The 27152-nt window shown below is 37.5% G+C and overlaps 1 protein-coding gene across 1 annotated transcript in view; it reads left to right on the top strand.

The window, feature by feature from the left end:
• The first annotated feature begins 2299 nt into the window (after window positions 1–2299).
• Window positions 2300–27152, top strand: part of sox6 (SRY-box transcription factor 6) — a 325865-nt gene continuing 301012 nt past the window's right edge. Inside the window, 1 exon segment of the mRNA XM_052029327.1 lies at window positions 2300–2465. Within this exon segment, the coding sequence (XP_051885287.1) occupies window positions 2389–2465 (77 nt within the window). The 5' untranslated portion in view covers window positions 2300–2388.

The following is a 27152-nucleotide window of genomic DNA, read 5'->3' as shown; positions in this document are numbered from 1 at the left end:
TGACTCAGTGTTAAAGAGGCATGATGCAATTAAAGTTATGGGAAATTCACCTGCAATTTTATAATGCATTTATATTTTAAAATTCAAGTGAATAAAATGTTCAAAGTCAACCAATATAAACAAGAGGAAATACTGCTAAAACCTACAAAAGTTTCAAAAGTCATAGTAATGCTTATACTCCCCATTATCTACATTGTAATAAACTATTCTGTTCATCTATTTTTCCCCTACTGCAATTTTAAGCACTTTCTTCACATCTCCATGTAACAATAATTTTGATCGGCTTTAAGTATGTTTACACCACAACCTTTTATTTGCAATGACTGATATCTCAGAGTAGCTGGTATTTTCCTGACCTGTCTGCCTGTGGTTTGCTAGAGTTGACTTCCTTTAAGCTAGAACGTTGAACCGTCACCTATGCTCACCCTAACATACGTGTTATATTTTAGAATTCCCCTAGAAGCCTTTTTCAATTAACCTTGCACTCATTCCCTGTGATTATTTTCCATCAATTTTCTTTAATTTTTTTCTTCAGTCTACTTAACAGATTATTCTGTCAGTAATTGCTTACCATGTCTATTATTTTGTTTCATGTTGTTTAAATTGTATGCTGTATAAATTGTAGACTCCTGTCTGCAAAGAATAGAATGTGTAGTCTGCATGGCTTTTGAATTAATTACGATGTAAGGCTGCTTTGGCCAGTTAGAGGAAGAGCAGCCAGCATTTGGTTTGAACAAGTGATGTGTCAAGAGACTGTGGCAGTGAAATTCCATCTTCTCTGGCCCTCTCTCTGCTGCAAGGTGTTGACAGTTAATTCCAGCGACAACAGTAGTGAGGCCAAATGTCTATCTCTTGTTATTTTTAGTCAAATTAGATCAGTTTTTTTTCAACTGAACGTATGCAGGGGAAAGCCTTGCTGTAACTAATGAACTATTGTCCATTCGGTCTTGAGCACAGAGCTGTTTAATCGAAGCAGTGTTCAAGGTAATTTTCTCAATTTGTCTCAGCAGAAATCTAATTATGATTTGTGCACGAAAAGGGCACAAAATTGCTTTTCTTTGGGCTGCATGCTGTGAGCCTTTTTTCCTTTCTGCAGCATGTGTGCTTGAATCCAGTTCAAACTCCCATTTTTGCTTTTAGAAAAAGATGTAAGATTTGTGGAGGAACATTGGCTCATTCTGTGGAAGCATCCCAGATGTTTGAAGGGCAGTGGTACCAATTCAAGTATCCAGCCTTCTCTTGCCAACAATGACTTCATGGTTAATCGATGAGCTCCAGTCCACAAAATAAGACACAGTGCTCTTAACAATGGCCATGGATGCTTACTTCCTTTTTGTATATTTGCATGCAATGATCTTCAGTGTCCATCTCCTTTCCGGTAGCTGGCTAAATTAGCTGATTTTAATTTGCAATTGTTGGCATTTTTTGGCCCGTCTTTTAGAGCTTTTTCACAGTCCCTTTTCACCCTCTCCACTAATTGTGCCCTCACTTCAACAGAGAGACTTGTGATTTTTTTTTCTCTTGTTTTTGGCATCGTCTGCTTTCACTCTTCTCTCTCTCTCTCTCTCTCTCTCTCTCTCTCTCTCTCTCTCTCTCTCTGTCTTTCTCTGTCTCTCTGTCTCTGTCTGTCTCTGCCTCTGTCTGTCTGTCTGTCTGTCTCTCTCTCTTTCTGTTATAGCTGGCCATTTTAATGTGGACTGTGGGAGATTTTACACTTGATTTGTTGAATTTGAGCTCTTAGCTGTAAACTCGCACCACACAGAAGAAACTATCTTTATAAATGACAGAATGGACCTGGCCTGAATGGCGCTTTGTTTACTGTTTTCCTAGAAGGGGCCCCTCTATATTTCATCTGTCAAAGTTGCTTTTCTTTCTTTCAACAATGCTTGATTGTTTTCACGAAAATTCAGGTTCCATAGACAGGAGAATTCTGTATTATATTTTCCTGCCAAATTCCGATCTCTGTTTTCCTTCCCCTGCGCTCACAAAGGGCTCATAACTTACTGTCAACTGTGAGCTGAACCACAAAGCTCCACTGTTGCTCAGCAAATAGGCACTATTGGATGATGGCTCGATTGGCTGTAAAGTTTGCTTAACTAAGGCAGCAGTGGCAGAAGCCACGTTAGGCACTGACTCTTCCGAAAGACTTGCCACTTATTCGCCCTTAGACCAATTATATCTGTCTTTTATTTGGTGAGGAGGAAGGGCAACTTTTTATTGATAAAAAGGACCTTGAACAACTTTATCCTCTTTCCTCTTTTTTTTCTTTTCTGTGGATGAACACGAGAGATTTTGGGGTTTTTATTTCAATCGATTCAAGCAGTGTTCGACAATGGTGACAATGGCTTACAGTGATTCATAAGTTAGGCGAGACGACCCTGAGATGTTATGCCGTCAAGTTGTGAAGTTCTGGATGCTACAATAGGCCAAAGTAGAAAAGGAAAGTGGAAGAACGACGACTCTATGTGAGTGAAATGTAGTTACTCGGTAGGCAGCTTGTCTGTCTGTTAATCAGTCAATTAGGCTAATCTGTCAGTTGCTACTTAAATGTTTAAGCAAAAGCTCCAAGAGAATTTTTTGTTTTTTCAATACTAAATCTTAAAATTGATTGATTTGAATTGTACAATAGTTCCAGAATTTTGAAGAAATTTGCTGTGTTATGGGAAGATGTTACTGGTTTCGAGATGACTGACATTCATGAATGCAATCAGTTCTAAGTTGAACTTAGTCTCAGGTAATTTAATATCACGGTAACATTTACTGCTGCCTTGCTGATAGGCATTCTGCTATGCTGTGCTTAAAGCTATAGTATCCCTTACCCAATTATCGCTAAGTCATTTTGAGATCTGATTTCCTTCTTGTCTTTTAAGTAACGGAGTCCATCTAATTAGGAATCCTTGCAGAGATACAATAGATTAAAAGAATTAATTGTACCAGATTTCAAGAAATTAAAATAAAACTTTTCTCAGCATTTGCATGTAATTACTCTGAGATTTTATTACAACAATAAACTTTTTTTATTCTATATCATTGATATTAGCCCATAATTTTTCTCTTGTCTAGAAATTCTTACCATCTTTTTATTTTTAATATCAGTGTTTCAGTTTTCAATTAATTTTTTGACTTGTCTGAGTGTGTTAACTCCTTTTGGGGGGCTTATGTAATGGTCGCTATTAATACTCTATCACTTAAAATGTTTCCCCAATGAACCATTAGTAAAGCTTGTCTTATCAGTAATAGGCCCCAGGACAGGGTTACAGATGAGGTTCAAACTCATCTTTTGACAGGCAAAAAAAACGAAGCGCACTATAAATCATGGAAAGTTAAACTATGGCAAGTGACTGTTTTTACACACCGCCTGTATAAAGACTGTGTCTCAACTGTGTGCGAGCCACAGGTTTTCACTCAGGAAAATTTTGCTCGAGAAGGAACAACCTGTGCTTTCATACGCTGCGCTCAGCCCTCCAACCCCTGTCAATGTAAACATTGTTCCTCTGACAGCACACTATTGTACCCAACATTTTTCCACAGCATGAAAAGAAGTTCAAACCAAGATTATATTTTTAGACCCTACATTAACTTAGCCTTATGAATTCTCAGCTTGTCTCAACTTGTTTGTATTTCTGTTTTTATAATGGTGGTTTTAACGGTCTCGTTTTATATTGCTTGGCAATATACTGACATACTATAACTCTGTTTTTCTTTTCTTTTTTAAAAATAGTTTCAAAATAGGTAATTCATAAAGCTAGTTGTGATAAAATATGTAATGTATATTCCTAACTTTAGGATCTCAATTGATTTATCATAACTTATCTTTAATAATCATTTAAGCATCCACAGATGATCAATTGATAGCCCATGTATCATAAGTTTCTGAATACACTAAATGCAGAAGGTGTAATGTTGAGGTGATACTCAGTGCAAAAGATCTATTATGAATAGGCTTAAATGTTATTATTCTATTGGATGTATAATCTCATGTCCCGTGTAGGTCAAAAGTTGGCAATAAAACTATTTAGTTTTGTGGCACAATCTGCACAATCTTGGTGGTGTTGGTAGTGCAAGAGAAAATAAAAGTTTATAGAGGTTTTCTGTATTAAAATTCAGTGGCAATGCTACAAGTGCTTTTACTTATTTCACATGAGCAGCTGCTTTGTTGCTTCATCAGGTCGCACTTTATGTTCTGTGATGGCAACCTCCAATTAATGCTGCAATACTCTGCCTCATATTCATGCTTTAGTCTTTATCAGCAGATACAACATAGCAATCCTGTGAAGAACATTCAAGTCTTAGTGCTCATCAGTTGGGTAGACAATAAACATAAAGAGCTGTATTTATTAATGACTAAATGTAATTTTCAGAATTTTGTTTTCCTTAATTTTATTTTCAAAATTTTTATTCACCTGAGAGTAGTGAGCAAATATTCAAAAGAAAGATTGGCAAGGAAACAAAGTTAAACTAAATAAAATTCAACCAAACAAGCCAAGATGTAGTGCTTTCTGCCATCTATGCAGTGTTGCATGTTATAATAAGAATTATGTCCAACAAGGCTAAAATGGCAAATTCTTGTTAGCATTTGGGGCCAACTCCACACTGTTTGTTGTACAAAGTGATTCCATTACACTATTGGCAGGAATATGGTAATAAGCTATCCTTGGAAAAGTCCAAAGAGATGAACTACCAATCTAAAAAAGATGACAATAGTAATTAAATATAGAACAATAAAAGACAGATGATGCTGGTTCAAGGGATTTACCAATTCTAAATCCTGTGTTCGTGTGCCTTCAAGTTTCTTGGCTTTAATCAAATAACTGTAATCATAAGTTTTCCTGACCCTTGTTTGCTGGATACTAATTAAATAACTGTAATTATGACTTTACTTTTGAGCCTGAGCCTGGTTTGTCATTTTACTGATTTATTTTTTGCACAGCATTGATCAAAAATTGTACACTTTCACTGCAGTGGGTGACAATTTGATTGCCCTCAATAGTAGAAACAAGTCATATTACAACAGCAAAGCTGTCAGCTAGCAGTAAATCACAAACCAGGGAGTTATTGGCAACATGATTTGACACCTAATTCGCTTTTTTTCTCCTTGCCTATGCAACTTCAGTGAGTCAACATTACCTCATTGAGAGAAAGGGTGTAGGAAAACTTGACATCTTGCATATACAGTTGTTTCGGTCTGTGGTGGCGGTGGTTGTATATTTTGACCACATTTGCCAAAGAAAATTGCTGATGAATTAACAAGGCTGATGATGGGTTCATGAGACTGCTGATAGATTGTAAGGGCTGCTGGATCGTAGAGCAGAACAGACAAGGTGATTGACAATTCGTGCTTTCATAGAGCATGATTCAAAAGGATAATTAATATTTGCCTTTTACATCTATACCACTTTGTGATCTAGGTTCATAGTATCATGGAAAATTTGCAATCAGAAGGAGGCCAGTCAACCCATTTCTGAATGACATAGAAAGTGCTACCAACCTAATCCCACCTTTTGGCACTAGGACTATAGGCACAGGTGTCTAAGAGCACATCCAAATGGTCTATAAATATGATGCGATTTTCTGCCTGTACAGCCCTTGCAGGCAACTAGATCCAGGCCCCTGCCATTCTCTGGATGGAAAAAAAATGCTCATCTTCCTTCTAATCCTTTTTATCCCAATGCCCTCTGGTTATAAACAATGTACTTCCAATTTTGTTTCAGTTTGTTTTAAGGATGAAATAATTTCATTTTCAAAGCAGTACAATGGGTACTTTTTAGCTTCTCTTCATATTGAGTGATATAAGGGAGAAATTTTAATTGTGCCCACTAATGAGTGGATTGTTAAAATGCCCCAGATTATTTGAGTACAGATTTGGCACCTGATTTCCAATGCTATCGATTTTAATCTGCTCATCTGTTCAGGCATTCACTGCAACCAGTTTAAGCTCACATGGCCCTTTGATAAATTTTCAAATTGGGCCACAGTGATTACAAATGGTCCTGCCAGCAAAATCAACTCAGGGCTGAGCTAGGTAATGACCAAGGCTTAAAGCAAAAAACAAACTGCAGGAAGAACTCAGTGGGTCAAGCAGCATCTATATGGGGAGATGAATTTCGGGTTGAGAGCTGCAGGGTGCTCAATCTACTGTTCCTCCAGCAGTTTGTTTTTTGCTCCATTTTCCAGCATCTGCATTGTCTTGTGTCTTCAATTATTAAGGTTTTTCTGCTGATAGGAGCCAGTTTGAAGCGAAATAGGATGTTAATAAATAGACAGAGAGACTAGACAAATTGGAGTTTAGAAGAATGAAGGGTGACCTTATTGAAACATATAAGATCCTAAAGGATTTTGACAGGGTAGATGAGATATTTTCCCTAATGGGATAGTTGTGAACAAGGGAACATACTTGCAAGAGATAAGAGGATGGTTATTTAAAACTGAGGTGCATAGAAAGATTTTCTCTCAGAAGGTAGCAAATCTCTGGAATTCTCAGCCCCCAAGGTTGATGGAGACCAGATCATTAGATACATTTAACATAGAGACAGATAAATATATGAAATATAGGTGAATTGAGGTCTGTGAAGAACTGGCACAGAAGAGGAATTGAGGCCAACATGGATCAGCCATGATCATATTGAATAGCGGGGCAGGTGAGGTGCCTGGTGGCTCACTCCTGCTCCTATTTCCTTGTGTTCTTGTCTGTTCTTGTATTGATACTTGGGCTGTTTAGTTGAATCAGGATCTGGTGACCTTTGAGCCTCCCTCATCACACCTATCCACTCACCTACTTAAACCATCTAATTTCTTAAAGCTGCAGCTACTTTCTGCTTCTCTTGGTAGTGGTGTGGTGGTAAGTTAGCCTAGGCTTGATTGCCATCTGCCCAAAATCCTCCTAGAGTTGAAATTAAAGCCAAGATGACTCCAAGTTATGATAAACCTTATCTGACAACTGCTGGATTAGAAAGAAGAACATTTGATTAATAATCCATTATAAATCACTCAAACAGAAGGGACTGAAGTTTTGATCATCTATTCACTGGATTTAGTTCTCACCACTGACAGCCATTTGATGATATCAGTTAGAAAGGGCAACTGTGAACTGTAGTATAAACATGAACTCTCCCCATCCCAAAATAATGACAACCTGCATTAGTATAGCACCTTTACTATTAAGACATTTCTTTGGAGCATCATTATACAAAAATAACATTAGCCACATAAAGTAGATACTTCTGTCTGATTCACCCTCAGATATTTGCCATGGATAAGGATGGACTTGATGTTTAGAAAATAGAGTTTGTGACTGGAATTGGACAATTGCTTTGTTGTTCCAAATATTTAGCAGGAGTTAATTTCTGCTCATCCATTACTGAATGCTGAACTAGCAGTCTGTGTCGTAGCTGAAACTTCCACATGCAGAAGGTAAGGGAGGAATTATTCTCTTGTTAAGATCAGCAGTGATGAGTCCTAAGATAAAAAAGAGGAGCAAGTCAAGTGGTCCATTTATCAACTCCAGATTGTTGTCTGAATGGGTCATTGTGGCTGTAGCAAGTAATACAACATGAAATGTAAAAAATATGCAACAGAAAATCATCCTTTTACCAACAATTGAGCTTGGAAATAATTAAATAATGAATGCTCAGATGAAATATAGTAAAGTCAGACGAAATGATTCTGTAGGTTCCTGGCTACTCCCCCTATACTTGATTTAAGTGTGCCAAAAGCAATTAGTGAGCAAAGACCCATCAAAGCCAAATGCAATCCCACAACAGCCAGAGTGAAGTTCAGAAAGTGGGAGCATTATTGAAATGAAGGAAAAGTACAGTAATTATACTGTTACACATTTAAAGTATGTGCATATTACAACACATTTACAATATAAATTTAAGCCATAGCAGGGAGGATATATGTTCTCTCATGGTAAAGAGCAATGTCAAGGTAATGCTTGTAATTTCTGCTGTTTCCAGCTCTTCCTGCCCTGCTGCTGCCCGAAGAGAGTGAAGTTATTTTCATGATGGTTGGCACCCTCTAAATATGAAACTTCTTAAAGTACTTAACAGTGATGGAGGAGGCTGCTGTAATTATTGATGGCAGCCACTTTAAGATATAAGACAGGTGTAGTGGAATATTTAGAATCATGCTCATCAAACTCAGTGTGAAAGGCAGGAACAATTTAAAAATAATTGATCATCCCAGAGTGATATCATTAATTCATCAGATCAAGATAAAGATTATTTTGTTTTAGTTTTTGATAGGCAAAACCCAACATAGTAAAATGATTGTAAATTCACTTCTAACCAATTAATTTGCCAAGTTTTAAACCCAATGAGCTTTGTTTGTCCGATGCAATTTGATTGTGTGCATCTGTTTCAACTGTAAAAACAATGAATGCTGTCTTTTCCTTATCTTCCTGGTCAGTGTACCAGTAAAATTCTAAAATGATTTTACTATTAGAATTAATATTCTGAATATTAAGAAAGGAATTACATTTTTGATTAAATGAATGAACAGGAAAAAATATAAATTGTAAGACTGAAATTAGTTTAGGAAGTGCAAAATGCATTTATTTCCTTCATCTAGGATTTTCCGTTGGTTTTAACTTAGCTATGCAAAATATTCTTGAAAACTTTAAACAGCCCACCTACTTTTAAAAAACATGAAGATTATTTCATTTACAATTAAAACTGAAGTGATATTGAGATACATATGTTTATCAAAATAGAAATTAATACAAACAAGAACAAGATTCTGACAGTTTGAAATAGTAATGATTGTAAAAGTAGCATTTAAAAAGTTGGATTCTAAAAGACTGAAGGCCTTTTTTAAAGCATAGTTTCATTATACCATTGACTAAATCTATGGAAGTCGTAGCTGCATCCACAACTTTATAAAAATATGACATGTTAATCTTCATTGGTATATGTTATTGAAATGCTATGCTAAAGCTACAGTGATAAGGCAGCTGTTTTAAAGTTAGGATGTGCTTTTTAAGTTTCTACAAGAATATTTTATTTTGAATTCAAATTGTCTGTAGCAGCATACTGATCCCATCTCCAATGTTTCATAAGCCTAGTGCTTAATAATATTACAAAAAAATGTAAGTTACTTGTCAGAGAGTTTTGAATTCACATTCTACTTCATAAACTTGAGCGCAGTCTCAGCTGGCATTTCATTGTGATTCTGATTGAGTGATGTTTTTTTCAGAAATGCCATCTTTCAGATGCGGTGTTAAATCATAGCCCTGTTATTTAAGCATAAAATATTCCACAATTTTGGAGAAGAGAGTTCTGGCTTATATTCATCTCTCAATCACTAAAGCAGATTACTTAGTCATGATTTCTTTGCTACATGTGGGACATTTTTATGTGCACATTGCCTTTTGCGTTTCCTCACATTATAAGAGAGCCCTTTAAAGTACTTACTGACTATAAAGTGCTTAGGGGCCACCTAATATTTTGAAAGGTGCTATATAAATGCTAGTGCTTTCTTTAAAATAGCTAATAATAAAGCAATTGAATTCATTACGTACCTCATGCTGTTAAATTTTTATGGGACACTAATGCTGGAACACAGCTTGGGCTGTATGAGTACGGGATATAATACTGTTAACTTCTAGGAGTATCATAAATATAAACAGCACTATCTCATCAATATTTATCTAGAACATATGATAAATCTTACATCTATGCACACTTCTTGTGAACTGTTTATAAAACTCCTATGTTTAAAGTTCAATTGGAAACAACCTATGTAAACTTCTTACAATGCAATGGTACCCTCACAGCACTGCAAATGGAGAAGTACAAAACGATGGGCAATAGATAAGTTTGAAGTGGAGACTGAAATATGTCTGTATATCCTGGTTAAATTATCCTCTGGCCTCTAATTTTGGTTACCCAAAAATACAAAAGGAATTAATTTTTCTTGTTCAGTATCACAGGAGATCAACTAGTATTATATGTAAGAAACCTTACATCTAAGGATAATTCCAGTCTATAAAATTTTACTTCTTTTTGGTAGATCTTTGCCACACTTTATATCAACTTCATTCATTGTATGTTCTTACAGCTGGAAAACAACCCAAATCTCCTCCAGCAGGGTGCCATCCTACCAGTAGGACAGGCACTTTGGACTTTGCAGTAATGATATGCATTTAGTGGGATTGGCTCTGGGAGTCTATTGGGTTGATTCTAGACAACATGTGTTATAAAGGCATTCAGTCAAACACAGACAAGGTAGCCTCCTGCTGATTACCACCTACCACCCAACCCAGCTATTGAATCAGTACTCCATCATACTGAAAACAGCTTGGAAGATGCACTGAGAGCATCACCTTTCACCAGGCTGGCAGAGTCCAGCAGGACATAACAGCCATAATGAGCATGTGGTAGGTAGTGAGTGGACTAATGTTACTACTCAACCTCCTTGAACATTCCCACCATGTAGATGCATTTATACATGACACTACTGTTTGATGTGCAGTTCTTGTCCAGTTTTTACATCGAAGAACCCTGCGTTGTGTTGTGTGGCATTACCACCATGGTAAAATGAGATAGATTCAGAACAGATCTTGCAGCGTAAAAGTGGCCATTCGTGTAACAATGTGAGCTAGCAGCAGCAACAGAAGTACATTTGACCATAATTGGCCACAACATTACTTCCATTAAGTCAGGGAATCAATCCTGATTCATTGAGAAGTGCATTTAGGAAAGAGTATTCCAGAAGTCGCACCTAAAAGTGAGCTACTAACTTGATGAACTTATGATGTAGGTCTTCTTGTGTGCTAATTGCAGAAGCAGGAAATTGTAGTCGTAGCCCATGATCCCACAATCAAATTATCGAGTCAAAGCTCTGAAGTCGTCATGGAGGTGCCTTCCCTGTGGCAATTAGGAACTGTTCTAAATGCTTGCCTTGTTAGTAATGCTAGCATTACATGGAAAAATAAAGATAAATGTTCACTTTTATAATGGAAACCATTATACAAAATTATAATGATAGACTTACACCCTCCTGCCATTGCACCTCACTTTTGCATGTCCTGGCTGCTTTGTTACGATGCAATCGATTACAAAGGACTAGATGGGAGATAACGCACAGGAACAGGCAAATTGACCTATTCAGTCCATTACAGTGTTAATACTCCTTTCTAACTGTCTCCTGTCTTTCCCATCTAAATCTGTCAGAAGAAGCTTTTATTCCCTTCTCCCTCATATGCTTGCCCAGGCTTCCATAAGTTCATTTATACCACTCCCACATTCTCACCATTCCCTTTTGGGATTTCTTGGTGACTGTCTTAGATTGATGGTCTCTAGTTATGCTCTTCCCCACAAGTGGAAACATTCTATCTATATCCACTCTATCAAACCTTTTTGTAATTTTAAAGACCTCTATAGGTTCACATCTCAGCCTTTGTTTCTCCAGTGAAAAGAGAAGGAAACTACTTTCCTTCAACTACTCTTGTTCCTCTGCTTCCCAAATTGCCATATGTTTTGCTGCATTACTGTAACAACGATATAAAATTACTGTAACATTTAAATATAAGCACAGAATTTACGACTGAATTATATCTGTGTATCTTGGACCAATTAACCAGCTTTCAAATCCTGCACTTGAAATCTACGCATGTCCAACAAAAAAATTAGTGGGTGTAGAAAGAAAAATTGCTTTTATTTATAACATATTTTATGTCCTCACTATTCCAGAGGGCTTCACGGCCAATGAATTATATTCAAAGTGTAGTCATTCTTGTTATGTAGGCAGACATGACGATTAATTTGCATGCAGCACAGTCTCAGAAACAATTAAGTGGGGAGAATACCAGTTGACAATGGTACTAGTTCTTTCAGTGGTGCTGTGGAATATTTTATATCCACATGAACAAGCATGAGAGATATTGTTTAACATCGCATCTGAAAGGCAGCACCTCTGACTTTGCAGCAGTCCTGCAATGTTTTACTGAAATGTAGCCTAGACTGTGGGGCTTAAGTGTTGGAATTAAGCTTGAGCCACCCTAATTCTGACACAAGTCCCCTCTGAACACCCAAACAAAGAGAGACGTAAATGATGTTCTTAACCGAAGTGTATGTAGATAACACATATTGCACTGCTGGAGCAATGTGGGTACTGAAAATGTATGAAGCACTGCAAAAACTGCAGAGGTAAAGTTCTGCAATGCTATTTAAGCACTTGTATCTAGGTGCTGTATGTAATAATCCTCAATCTATAGGAGTATAAGTAATCCACACATATACAAAATATATATATATTTTTTGTATTCTATTATTATTGATAACACTGCAAACTTTATTACATGTTTCCATAGTGATCTTAAAGCAACTGCTCGCACCTCCCAAATACATGATCATCTTAATAACCATTGTGACGGCAGGCCGACACCCCATGGTGTAATTCTTTTTCTGCTTACTGTATATTTTATACTGTCACTCGCTTCTCAGTTATACCCATTTGTTAGTCTTCTTTGCAATCACATTGCTGATTTGACAACGCTGTGCATAAATTGCCTGAGCAGATACTGTGAACCGTTTTTGGTACTGATGTATCAGTATTGAGGAACAATGACAAGTGGCAACAATCATTCAAGCAGATTGCAGAGAAGACTCCTTTTTAGCCGAAAATGGCTTTTTGTTATGGGAACTGCTGCTTAGCTTGAGTCATGCAGCTGAAATAATGGCTATGTGTATGGTTTCCAGAAAATTTGACATGGTGCTTGCTTCTTATTGTTGGGTATGTTCATTTTTCTATCTCTGAAAAGAGCTCATCCACATAAAATGTGTCAGCATGGTATTTGGAGTGTTACAGTTGACTAATAAAGTATGATTGACAGTGTGTAGACAGTCTTTCCACTGGGTGAATGAAGCTACCAAGTAATACTCTAAAGCCTGACTGGGTAGGTTGCCAGAAAAATGTTTTACTTTTTACAATACAAAACAGGTGGCAGAGATTCAGTGTGAAATTATTTGATTTTTATGCAAGGAAGAGAGTATTGCAAAAACAGCACAGTAATATTGTGCCTCCTCAATCTCCAGGATCCTGGCAAAGAAAATGTAACTCTTGGCTTGAGCCAGTGGTGCCTCTGATAGTTACTGCTACTGAATGAAGGCTTTTCATTTATATGCTATTGAACAATAGTGCACAGATGATAGAAAGCTACTGTATATTGCAGCATATAGCAAAGAAGATTTAAAGAAAAAACTGACTATACATAGGTAAAAAGGGAATGTGTGTTGATAGGATCAGACGTAAGGAGGGGAGGAGGCTCATGTTGAGCACAGTTGACGCAGACATAGAAGATGAAATGACTTGCTTCTGTGCAGTAAAGTACTATGACTGATTGAAACAAGTTCACCATCCTTACTCACCACTTCACTGATTGTATATTACCTAACACCAGAAGGCCAAAGTTTCTTAGCCATACAGTGTTGAAGTTGAGCAGGAGGCCCTCGAACAATGTCATGAAATGGTGTGGATGGGCCATAAGAAGTCCTGCTCATGAAACTGATTTTGGAAGCCTTTGACAGCTGACAAAACTTCACCTCAGCAATGCTAGCTTTCACAACTGTCAGGGCTTTAAATATTTCTGAACATCTCTGACAATCAAAAATATTTAAAATCAATTAGAAATGTAATATATTAAAATAATATTACAACATTATTTTATTGGAAATTAAAATATTACAACATTATTTTGTTGGAAGCTTTCTTCTTGGCTGTCCTGATAAAAACCACTGCTCAGAGCAGAGCTGAACTACACAGATCAAGAAGAGCCAAGGTTTGATCTGACATCTCACTGATCACAGCTACAAGGGGCATAAATCCTACAAGTGGCTTCAACATCTTTGGGCCAGGGAGAGGGCAAAAATCAGCCAGAATTCCCATTTCATATTTATTATCTTGTGTGACTGCCAGGCAGTAATGTGAGCAGCAGAAATGGGCTTGGCCCAACCCACGCCCACCAGTACTATTGCTTTTAGCATTGGAAGGGATACAGGGGATACTGTACCAAGTCAGCAACATTATGACACCATTTGTAAATGAGGCATATCAGTAGCTACAGAGAAAGAATGTCTCGTAACTCTGAGCAGTTAGAAATGAATTTGAAGCTGGAAGTTACCCCAGGGAGACTGGACTCTCAAACTCATGTTCACAACATTTACCTCTGTACCTGTTAAAATGACAAATTGTGTCAATCTTACTGGATAAATGCTTTAGACTGAAATATGCCTGAGAGAAAAAAAGATACCATCCAAGTAGTACAGATACCAACAATTGCATTTCCACCAAAAGCAACAAATAATTCTTGAGGAAACAATAGTAAGACTTGCTGTATTGCTGTGCTTTGGGGCACTCCTTCCTTTAAGATTGACTGCAATTCCAGTCTCCCTGAGGGAATGTGACTTCTCAGCAGTTACTAATAGAGCCTGGAGGTATGAGCCTCTCAGTTCCTCTGACATGACTAATTGTTGTTTAATGAGTGGCCCAAGTAGGATTATAAGCTTTTACAGTATGTATATATTAATCAATCAGTGTATGATAAAAGCTTATCCTTCTTTCATCCAATTGTGCTACATAGCCCGAATTTCAAAACAATTAAGATTCAAATTAACTCAGTGAAACTAATTCAATGTGTTTAGAATTTTGTCACATGTTAAATTATATTTGTAAAGGAAATTAATGTTTTATCAATGTTCAGAACGTTCACATTTTCAACATCTGCTTAATGTTACAAATGGGAGAAATGATCTTGTGATTTTAAAATGTACAAAAAGATGCATGAAACATTCAGAGGATGTGGAATAGATTTGGTAATGCTTTGGATAATGTTACAGTATTTTATTTCTTTGAGTACTGTTCTATTAAGATCTTTTTAAGAGGGGCTTTGGTGGTTCAGTGCATGGTGCTGTGCCTGCTCACCTATCGGAAATGTATTGAACTGTTGTCACGGTTAATGCTGTTGCCTCACAACTCCAGGGATCCAAGTTTGATCCTGACCTTGGTGCTTGTCTGTATATGGTTTGCATGCTGTCTTCATCACTGCACAAGCTCCCTTTGGGTGCTCCTGTTTCCTCCTGCATCCCAAAGACATGCTGTTGGTAAATTACCCCACACAGTAGGTTAATGCCAAAAGAAATAATGGGAGTTGATGGGCATGTGTGAGGCAAAATGAGCTGCAGGATGATAGGAAAATAAAGAGAGAGGAAAAGAGATTAATAGGATTGCCACCCCCTCCCCCTTTGGAGCCAGCATGGACTCAATGGGCTGAATGGTTTCCTTCTGTATCGTGATGAGTTGAGATCCACTAATTGTGCGAGTCCTATGTGATATGGGTATTGGCGGTCTAGCTGTAGTTCAAGGATTAAGATACACTAATGTGCTGGGATAGGCTTTATTCAAATCTTAAATCCTTTCTAGAGTTCAAGATACTGCAGTCAGAGGAAAGAAATGGAAAACTTGCTATATTCTAGTGCTGACAACTTTCGTCTTGAGAGCCACCAAGCACAATCAAAACCTAAAACAACGTGATGTTAAAAATTCACACAGGTTTATGAAGTTTGCAAAGTTTTAAAAATCACGTAATTGTTTTTTTTCTTTAAGGTATCAAAATAGTCAAGAAATTGTAGGATATAATTTCTCCTATTACGTTGACAGAAGACTTTTACCCACTTGGTAAAAGTGATGGCTTTTCACCACAATAGTTTGTGGGAGTCTTATCTCCCCAGTACAAATCCACTTACATTAGGGAGTGCAATTCTCAGGTCTCCCTCTGTAGAAACGTCAAAATGCAGTCAATAGCTTAGGAACTGAATAACGTGCTGGATTTCTGAATATGCTGCAGAAACACAATCTTTTAATTATGGTCATTTATGCATTTGGATATCCACATTCCACTATAGAACCTACCACAACTGGTAAAAGGAAAGGGTGGAACAATAGAGACACAATCACTGCACCAGTAGGAAATAGTAACTTTTCTGAGTACGCCCTTGGTCTGTGGATAGCTCTTGGCTGTCTTATTACTGCAAAGGCTTCTTGTTAATGCTCCTTAAAGTTTCAAAGTGTGGAGTTTCCTTTCAGTCACTGCAAATCATTCATCATAAGTTCGTAAAAATTGTGCAGCATCTAAGAAAGCTATTTGTAGAAACATCTTATTGGTTCCCTAATCCCCAAAACAATAAGAAGAAGAAATAAAACTGAGGGAAATTTAAGGCTTATTGAATGTTTTACTTTCAGAATTAGCTAGACTAAATACGTATATACAAAATGGTTTTTGATTTTTAATCGTTATTTTGAGAGTTTCCTAATTCTAGTTTAATTACATAAACAACAGAAACGCAAAGTGGAAATATTAGAGTGTCTTCTATATCTTTTTTGGAAAGAAGTTTGTATTGTTAATGATTTTGTACATCTTTCATTGGTACATGGTACAATTATTTAAACAACTTAGCACTACAAGCAGTGTTGTTTGTTCCAATCAGTTGAATACAGCGTTTTGTGCCAGCTGTCTCAGCCATTCACCTATATTTCATTGACATCCTTGTCTATACCATATATACTACCGGGAAGTATTTGTTGAACACTGAAAAAAAATGCCAAATAGTTTACAATTAATTGTGATATTTTTGTTATTTTCGGAATTGTCTTGTAACTATATTTAAAATCTGCTCTGCCTAACATTTGACTCAATATCATGAAGCATCACAGAGTAGGGTACAATATCTTCTGAAGCTCTCCTGCCAGTAACCATAAAACAAAGGTGCTTTCTCTTAATACAATTAATTTTTAAAATTATTTAAGAAGCACATTTATTTTGCAGTCAGAGCCAGGTTTATTTGTGAGCTTGGTGGCCAGCTGCATTATAAAATGCTGTCATAGTACGAGAGGAATGATAAGCTAGTGTTATCATCAAGGACGGTTTGTGACTTGCAAGTTGGAGTTGAAAAACCACAACTTTAGCTTGGCAGAAATAGGATATCCGTTTTGAAATGGAGAGACACTTGGCGCTGTTAGCGAACTGTAAAGGCAGACAGCAGTAAGACCATAATGCTAACTAATTATATACAAGTAGTTGTTGAATGTAATGCTATATGTAGGGACAATTCACAAGTCAAAACATCCCATCACATCTGAGCTGTAGGCACAGAGTTGTTTTCGGCTGCTGAAACCCAGTGACAGAATTGCCTAAGTTTAAATGCATGGCATTAAAAAATTACCATGTTTGCGGGCTGTACGATAAAATAACCTTTCCAGATTTCATAGTGAGTCCGTAGTCCTTTCATCGTATTCAACTAGTTGTCACCAGCGTCAACATTTCATTCCATTGTCTAGTTCTCTTATATAGAGAAACATATCCTGATCAAGCAGTGATATGTTTGTAGCCTGTTTTATTAAGTACACGGACTGATTGTTTTGCCTAGGAATCATTCTGTCAATGAATAACCCTTGTATAAATATGGCAAATCGCTGCCAAGGCTCAAGCAAACAATAAAAAAAGAAATGTGAGTAATAGAGAAAGAGGAACAGAGGTTAAAAGAAAGCATTGAGAAATACTGAGGAGAAATATAGCCGTAAAGATGACATGAAGAGAAGCCTAATAGAATATTTACATAAATTAGAAAAAATTTAATTAATTGGAGCAACTTCCCATCTTCACACTTTAAAAAAAATATCAATTTAAAAAAAAGTTTTTTGTGACTGATCTATAATTTGAGAATATTTGTGTATAAGCAATGATTGAGAGGATTGTTAGAGAACTGACTGGGTGGATCACAATTATATAAGGGTGATGAACTGACTTACAGAGATGTGAGGAGAGGATTGCTGAGTTAGTGACAATATCACTGAATTATAATTCATCTTACATTCTCTGCAAGATATCTCGACCAATGCACCCTGATAATATATCTAGTGACTCCCATTTACCTCAACAATCCGATGCTTTGTGAATTCAACATACACACCCAACTGCTCCATTATATGGAACTAAAGGGCTTTAGATCAACAAAATTCACAGTACCAAAAGAGGCTGCTTGACCCAATGAGTCTGTGATGATTTCTTTTACAAGCAATCCGAATCTCATTGAATTATCTTAATCTCACTTGTACTTGCTTTCTCCATTTACATTAACAGATTGATGAAAAGATCAGGGCAACAGTCATTCCTGGTCATAAGATCTTTTCAGGAATATTCCTGGTACTTCAGTCAGAGCAGCGAATCAAATATAAATGCAGTCTACTTAGCTGTCTCAGTTGATTAGAGTTATTCATTTGGCAGTGGAACCTAACTTTATGCAGGAGGACCCTGAAACTATTTTTCAAAGAAAGTATGTGGTATTTTGACTTCTTCTTCAGTTTTGATTATGGTTCAGACTTGCAGTTTAGTGGCAGCTGAGGCTGTTTGTATGCTTTTTCAGAATAAATGAATTTTAAGCTTTGCTTAATAGAGTTTTGTAAAGTCCACTTGAGTTGTAAGTTTCTCCTTACATTTCCTCAGCCCCTTTTGTTTAGTGTGAGGCGTTTCATCTCATGAGTAGTTCACCAGCAAAACTGTTCTTGCAAAGTAATGAAATGCCAATTTCAGTGGGTGCTGGGATTCAAATGAAAGCTGATTGAGAGATCAGCACCTGACAACACGTTTGTATAAATATGGTTTCTGATGGGTTTTTAAACTTTGTTTTACCCCATTTTTCTAAAAATACTGACTCAACATGACACACTGCCATCTAATATGTCACTCAGTTGGTGGATGCTACACCAAGCCAAACGTTCTCTTGAAATCCACCTATTCATCAAGAGTCACTGACAGATATCAGGGTAGGGTATACCTAATAGACTGAAGGTGGAAAGTAGATCCGTAGAGCTCAGTATCATAGGGTCAATAGTTTTATCAAATAAGCCGTTAGGGTTACTATGAATAGAATAGATAAAAAGTACTGTTTGGTACTGATTTGGCACTGTTTCTGTGAATGCCTTATAATGAACATAAGTAGAGCTATGTAAACTTAATAGTCAGACTAGTGTCACCTATGAAACATGTCTTGTTTCTCAGAGGCAAATGCTCCACATACACTGACTTAATTAGAAACATAATGAAGGCTGTTAGATGAGCAAAGGAAACCCCTGTGCTCTGGAAACCAAATTCAGGCAAATTGTAAAAAGGTGAATGGTCAATATAAGACAGATTACATGAGGGGTCCATAACTTTTTTCAGTAGTTAAAATGATCAATATTTTAATGTTTATTTATATCACACTTGTCTTAATTAAGATCTTATCCAAAGTTTTGTACATGTGATTTTTAAAATTCAGTACGGCATTAGACTGTGACGGAAGAAAGGACCAATACTAATTTTGTTCCTTATTATGTCAGATCAACCCAAAATGACTTCCAACCAATGGATAATCTTTGAAATGCAGTTGCTGTTTTGTAGACAAATGTTGTCACCAATTTATATGTGGCAAGTGATTGGAAGACTACAATGTGAGACTGATTACATGCTTACAGCCTGTTAGGGATTGATATATTTTGACTCAGTTGTGATAAAGGACCAGATCATGCTCTTCGTATACTCGTTACAACACAGAAGGAGGCCATTTGGCTCATCCAGTCCATGCTGGCTTCAAACACAGCTATCCCATCAGTCCCATTCCCCCTCTCCTATTTTTCCTGTAGCCCTATGGCCTATTCTTTCTTGTGCCCATCAACTCAACTTTTTTTTGATCTACCTAAGTAAGGGGTAGATTACACTAGTCAATTACCAGCACGTTTTCAACGTGGGAGGAAACCGGAGCTCCTGGAGGAAACCCACAAGGTCACAGGAAGAACATGCAAACTCCACACAAACAACCCCAAGGTCATGACAGTACCGAGGCCCCAGAACTGTGAGATAGGCGCACTAACCGCTGTACCACTGTGGCCCCCAAACCCACCCCTGCAGGATGCCTCCAGCTATGCTTATTCTTTGCAATGCTGTAACTCTCACTGTCCAAGAGCTTCACTGTCATGGCCATCTCGCAAAGCAGAGCAGTCTGCACTGGGCCCGAGCCTCAAAACGTCACAAACTCCGGTCCTTCTCCTGGATGGTCCTGAGATCCTTCAGGCAGTTTGTGGTGTCAAAGGCCTTCTTCACCATATCTATGGTGATTGGGGACATTTAAAAACTATTTCAATATTAACATTTTAATTAATTTACATAACTTGGTGTTTTCAAATTAATTTATTTTTAATAATGATTTAAAAGAATATTTCAAATGTTAAATTAAAATAAAAGACCAAAAACAAAATCTTAGCTTCACTTATTTTTTTAATAATGGTCACTGGTGTAAAGCTGAGGAGTAATGATGAGGCCATGCAAAGTGTATTCAGCCTTTTGCTTAGTACGATTTGGATCTGCCCCTGAACTCGCTGTATTCAGGGGCGCCATGGGATGTCAGCTGCACTGGTATTGATGTCTGAAACCATCGTCTAACCATCCGTGTGATCTAGCCTAGCACTACCCTAGAGTTCGAAATCAGGATGAGAACAAAATAGGGCCCATTGAGTGAAGCTGATAAAAATAAAATGTGTATTTAAGTCTTCATAAAAATAACACTACATGTGAAATTTTAAAAATTAAATAAACCCTGTCTTTGGACTTATCTTAAATTAATTCTTGTATAAATATATTTCAATTTAATTTGATTACAGGAAACAACTTTATTGGCTGAGTGAAAATGAGGGTACGTTATTCCTAAAGAAAACACCTCATAGCTCAATTTTTTAAAATTAAGTTATAATTTTTCAGCAGACTGTTTTCACAGCTGTGTTTAAGCATGTCATGCTTTAAGAACTTTAATATTTCTTTTACATACTCTGCTGTGGTAATTTGAAAGTTACTTATAGGAGGTGAAAGGCTTTTGTTTTTGTTTCTCAATCTACCATCACTAATATCTGTCGTAAATTCAAACAGGTTCCTATAAAGTGAATAATCGATTCATCACATTTTATAAGGTAATATTTAGCTATGAAGTTACAGCTGTGAGAATAAAATGACAATAATGCATTGTCTTGGGACTTGAAATGCAGCTTGTCCTGTCCACCTACAGTCAAATCTGCTTAAGTGAAAACTCCTGACTTGATTCTTTCTTTCCTGTCCCTCAAACCCAACACATACTCATTCCATCTTTTCTATACCAGTAGAGTTGCTTCTTATATATTCAGATTTTATTAAAAAAATAATATGCTGGAAATGCAGTGCAGGTTGAACAGACTCTGAAAGGAAAAAAGTTATTTAGCATCATTTTAGGAAGAGTACCGATGGAAAGGTCTCACCTAAAATAGTAACCCGCCTTTCTTTCAGATTCTGATTGACTTGTGCCATTTGCAGCAGTTTCTTCTTCTTCAAAAAATTGTTCTCTTCACATTCCTGGGCTTTTCTTTTCCAGTCTATTGAGGTCCAGGGAGCTGTTTAGTACGATAGATTGTAGACTAGGAATGAGAATACTCATTGACAACAAAATAACTGAATTGGACTGCAGAAAACATGGGAGTGTGAATTCCTTCTTTGCTGTGGTGGATTGGAATGAAAAATGTCACATTACATATTTAAATGGGATTTAGAAACACTATTTAAAAAACAGATGTAGTATTTTAGAAGCTGTTGTTGTTCTGGGACTTGAAATTCTTTAGAGAACTGTGTGTTATCCCTCTGAGTACTGAATGTCCTTTGCAGCTTTCCAAATTCTCACATGTTTCCTGTAAGATCTACAGAAAGAATTGTCTCTGAATCTCTAATGCTGAATATTATAATGTGGAATTGGAACAATATGTGTAATCGACCTGTCAATTCCATAAAATCTTAAAACCTAATGTCTAATGACATCCATGTGTTTGGGATAATTAGAGAATGACATTGTCGGTAAATAGATCGCCACGGTGGAACTGGAGACACAAGCAAATGCAAATGTTGAAAAACTGAAATCAAAATTCAAATAAAGAGCAGATCAAATAACACCTGAAAGGGAAAGATGAGTTAGCATTTCAGGTCTGGTCCTTCATGAGGTTCACATGGGAATAATTAACCTAGTTTCCTGTCCCATTTTGGGATCCTTTTGACCAATCTTCCACAGTAAAGATTTGGAATGTGTTACTTTTATCGTTGCATTTTCGAAGCAAATGTATTCTCACAATTTTTTTAAAATAAATGGCACCTAGAACAGAGCTGGTTAATCTGCTAATGAAGATCTTTCCCCCCCAAAGGCTGTGAACAATAAGCAATTCATTAACGTCTCAGTATTCAATAAACACCTTACAACCATTTTGGTAACATTACATGCAGATAAGTTGTCCTGATTGAAATAATCTTAACTGTTGCTCTGCGTTTTCATGCACCGTGAAATAAAGCAGCTGTTTACATCAAGGCTCCTCTTACCAAACGTCTGCCCTGTCCACCTTCCGGGAGATTGAAGAAGCACATGTGTGAAAGATATGAATGTACTCTTCAGCACACAAAGGGATACTATTGTGGCTGTATCATAGAAGTAGATATTAAGCAGTCTGGATAGCTTTCCATAAAAGATGCTCTAACTATTTAAGGGAATGGCAGATGCGCCTGAACATAAAAAGACATCTAAGCTAAAACTCACATTGGTATCACCTACTTACATATGCCAAGTTATCAATTGTGTATTTCCAACTTTTTATTTCCTGTCATTGAAATTAGTATTGAGGATGCATTTATGTAAAAGAATAAATTATATTTATTTGTAATAGATTTTGGCATGAAAGTATTTGAATGATGGTTCAGGTAATTGATAGGAGTACTCAAAGAGATGACTTATTGTTTGAATGATATATCAGCATAGATAAATGAAGTTGTAAGTTTGGCTTGTCTAGTGGAAATTTCATAGTTTAAAAGTTATCCTCTCAACACATCCCCAGCACAATGGAATGTAATCTTTACCTATATTATATTGTATTTTAGCTAAATTTCACAAAGTATCATAGAACAGTACTTTTGGAACAGTGATCAGAGTGCTTAAAACCTCTTGATCTGAGAACCTGGTGACCAGACAACAAACAGGATATGCACTGTTAATAATAGTTGCATTTTATCTTTTTATGAAGGATGCTACAATTTGCTTATAGAATGATTTATTCACTGATCTAACAATTGATCAGTTGTAACAGTTTATGAAAACGCCGCCCACCAAACAGCAAACCTGTCTTGTTATCCTTCCTAGTGAGCCACACTTCTGTTTTTTTTCAGTATCTGTGTAGTCTCGTGTATTGCCTCAATGGTTTATATCTTGCAGGTCAACATTTGTAATATAACATGTCATGTGTTACCTGACCAGGTTGTAGAAATAGAGTTTCATGAATGCAAGGCAGAGTATAATTTCCTTTCACATCTTCCAATGTACTAAGAAGTTGTTGAGTTACTGCTTTTAGCCTCCTTACTTTTGAACATTGCAAGCCATTCACAGTTGTCTGCGCATCTATTGGTTGTGCTATCTCAGTTAAAATTAATATCCACCCACTACATTGTGAAAATAAGATAAAACGTTTTTTTTCTTTTTTTGATCAGAATTCTGAAATTCTTTGGGAGTGGCATGAATGAATTTTCTTTGCTATTTTTACAGAACTCTATTAAAACAGATGAAAACCCATTAAGTGCTTGATTAATGGGCAATATTGCTTAATTAAAATAGTCGAGTAAAGTGGATGACTATTAAGTAAGGATAACTACTGGTAGAGATTTTGTGTCTGCGCCTCGGTAGGAAAAATCAGCTTCTTTCTTGTTTACCATTTGCCATCCACCTTTACGCAAGCAAGTGCATGACATTGGAATTGTCAAAGATTTGTCAATGCATGGCAAGTAAGTTAAGTAAAATTGATTTAATTGTTTCAATTTTGAATTGACAGGAAGTATTTGTAGTTGATAATTAAGAGCTATGAAACTGAATGTAATCAACTTGCTCATTAGTTCAAGCAATATTTAATATCTAAGATAAAAGTAAATGTAGATTAGGCAAAAATTTGAAAGGCCACAAAAAGCTTGTATCCTTTTTCTGACATCAGAGGTTTTTAAGCTGAAGAATGATCATTACTTAGTCTATTTTAATGAATGATTATCAGAAGAAGTGTGGCTCTAAGTAATGTGCAATCTGTTTGAGTGATGTGACTATCATAGTGGAATAGCTGGCGATGTGAATGTGAGACCTGCAGCTGTGCGAAGTGCGGGGACCACGTGGGATTATTAAAAGTCCTGATCAATAGAGATTGCTGGTTGGTGAGTGATGTATTTCAATGAGTTGTGTCTGACGGTGGTGGTGCAGATGGTGGATTGTGGCATTTGAAAAAAAAATTCAATAACCTTGACTCCCCTGTGAGGCCTTAACTCTTGCTCCTTTGCAGTCTCAGTGCACCTGGGAAACACACTGATTCTCTGTTCATTTGTTTACCTCAGATCATCAGTCCATTGTAGATAACTCCTTATCCTCTTCAAAAACAAAATGGGGGCTAAATTCAATAACACTTAGAAATGGTCACAGGATTGCAATGCATGATTAATCCATATCCATTGATTGCAAAGCAGATACCACACCAGTCTTGTGCTCCTTATTCATTTTAATAATTTCGGTGTTCAGCCAGTGGTACGTTGGCTCCAAAGGCCAACAGCATGAGTGGCCAGCTTCAGTAAAAACAAGCCCAAATCTCCTAAGCCTAACCTGCACCCCCTAAAGAGAAGCAGCATTGGGTTTGACCAGGTTTTGGCAGAAGGTTTCCAAATGAATCTGACTTGCAAAACATAGAATGGCAGAACATAGCAGACTGCAAATTTAAAAGCTTTTCAGATACTGCACCAGAATCTGTGACCGAGAAGATGCAAAGCAAGAGAGATGCCCTGCATTCTCAGAGAAATCAGTGTGCCCCCCAGGTATGCCCAGACTGCAAAGGACCAAGAGTCAAGGCCTCACAGGGAATGGTCTTTCAAATGCATAATCCACCATCTGCACCACACAGCTCACCCAAAAGCACTCTCTATTAGGGAGCACTCCCAATGTTCTCGCATTGTCCGTGCACACTGGCACATTTAGCACTGCTGCAGGTCTCACATCTACATGGCCAGCTATTCCACTATGATAGTCTCATCACTTAAACAGATTGTATATTACTAAGAGCCACATTTCTTTTCTGTAGCAGGACAGCTGAGGCAGCAGGAGCTATCTGGAGGAGAACAGGTGCAACCAAATGTCCTATCCAGCATGGAGGACAGTATATGGGCCATTATCAGGGCAGTCGTTGAGTCTATCAGCTCTGGGTGAAGTGAGATGACAGCATCTTTGTGCCTAATCTTCACATTCCATCACACCCTCAACCCACACTCTTGTAAGATGCTGTAAACCTGCACCTTTTAATTTCACCTGATCTTAGCCTTATGCTTGTCTTATTTCATTTCAAAGATCCATGAGCAGAAACCTAGCCAGTAAAGAACACCAAAAAATCACTTCCAAATTTGTAGCTATTAGCTCTGATATTGACAATGTGTGTGATTTAGAAGAAAAAATAATGGTACATTGTGTATGTAATAAAACATTGAGCACATAAACTGTAGACAGGGCAAGGGGAAAAGATAATGCACGTGACGGCTCTCTGCATAGCGATTTGAGTAATTTTCCCTGTGCTAATATCAGAGGAAGACTTTGTTGGGCAAGTACTGCCAATTGTTTGGTTTTCTGGGAAGTCTGCCAGAAAGCTTGCTTTCAAAGGCTAGTGGCATGGAGCAATGCAACACCAACATGGTCTGAAGTTTTGCAGTCAGATTGTAGCCCACTCATTCCCATATGGAAATAATAACCAACTCCATTTGCACACTTGCTTCCCCAACCACAATGGTGGCTGAGGACACTAGGTTCCTTTGAACCAGATGCAGCAGCCACCTAACATCCCGGAAGAGTGGGAATAGCTCCATGGTGCATGAGCTTCCCGTGATCTCCCAGTAAGGTAGCCCCTCTCTTCCCTTTCTTGCTACTCTGCCAGTGCTCATGTTTTTCCTTTCTGGCAGCTAGCCTGCACTGCTGTGGCACCTACCAAGATGGTAGAGGCACCCAGGCCTTTGAATCTCAGAGCTGCATGTGATCATCCCATAAGGCTCTCTGCATCTCCCTCCTCATCAGTCTTCCATCAGCTATGCTGGAGTCACCGGTATGGCATTGCATAGGAATGTCAAGTCAGCCAAAGGCACTTTAAAGGCAGGGACCAAGGGGATGTACAAGGGTGCTTAATTGGCTTGAAATCATGCTTTATTGCATATTAATGTGTAGATGTGTTTTGAAATCTTTTCTGTGGCAACTTTCATTTTTGTCTCATGATCAAGTGGTCAGCAACAGATGGATAGTCAAGTTGGGACTGTCAGTGAATAGAGTCTGGGGCTGTGATTCAAAAGCAGAAAATGCTGGGGATATCCAGCAGGTCAGGCAGCATTTGTGGAAAGAGAAACAGTTAATGGATCTTGTCAAAGGCCCTTCATCAGAACTGGGAAAGCAAGAAAATAAATTAGTTTCAAGTTGCAAAAAGGGTAGCAGAGGGATGGGTAGGACAAAGGGAATATATCTGAGAGGGTGCGGCCAGTGTTGCCGTAGTGATAAGCTGTTCATGAAGCCATCTGTTTGATAGATTAATGGGAGAAGTTAGAGTGAAAGAAAACAAATAAAGGAACATGTAGAAGTTGTGAAATGTTGGTCAGAGCTATTAGTAATGACCAGCAGATCAAGTTGTATCAACAAATAGAGAAAAACTGAATTAATATTACAGATGGATAATCTACATCTAAATCGATCAGTTCTGCTACAGAGAAAGCAAATTATCTGAAGCTGTTGAATATGACATTGAATCCTAATGTGCCTGAATGGAAGATGAGGCCCCATTCCTCAAGTTTACTTTGGGCCTCACTGGAATAGTGCAGGATGCCACCAACAGATAGTCCGGGGTGGGATGGAGAATTAAAGTGACAAATAGCTGGAAGCTCAGTGTCACCCTTTCAGACTGAATGTAGGTGCTCTTCAAAGTGATCACCCAAACTGAGCTCTTGGCTCTGATGTAGACAAGATCACAAGACAAAGGAGCAGAAGTAGGCCATTTGGCCCATCGAGTCTGCTCTGCCACTTCTC

The sequence above is a fragment of the Pristis pectinata genome, chromosome 14 (genome assembly GCF_009764475.1).
Source record: "Pristis pectinata isolate sPriPec2 chromosome 14, sPriPec2.1.pri, whole genome shotgun sequence".
Lineage (NCBI taxonomy): Eukaryota > Metazoa > Chordata > Chondrichthyes > Rhinopristiformes > Pristidae > Pristis > Pristis pectinata.
Note: the sequence above shows the minus strand (reverse complement) of the source record. Positions and strands in the feature narration are given on the sequence as shown.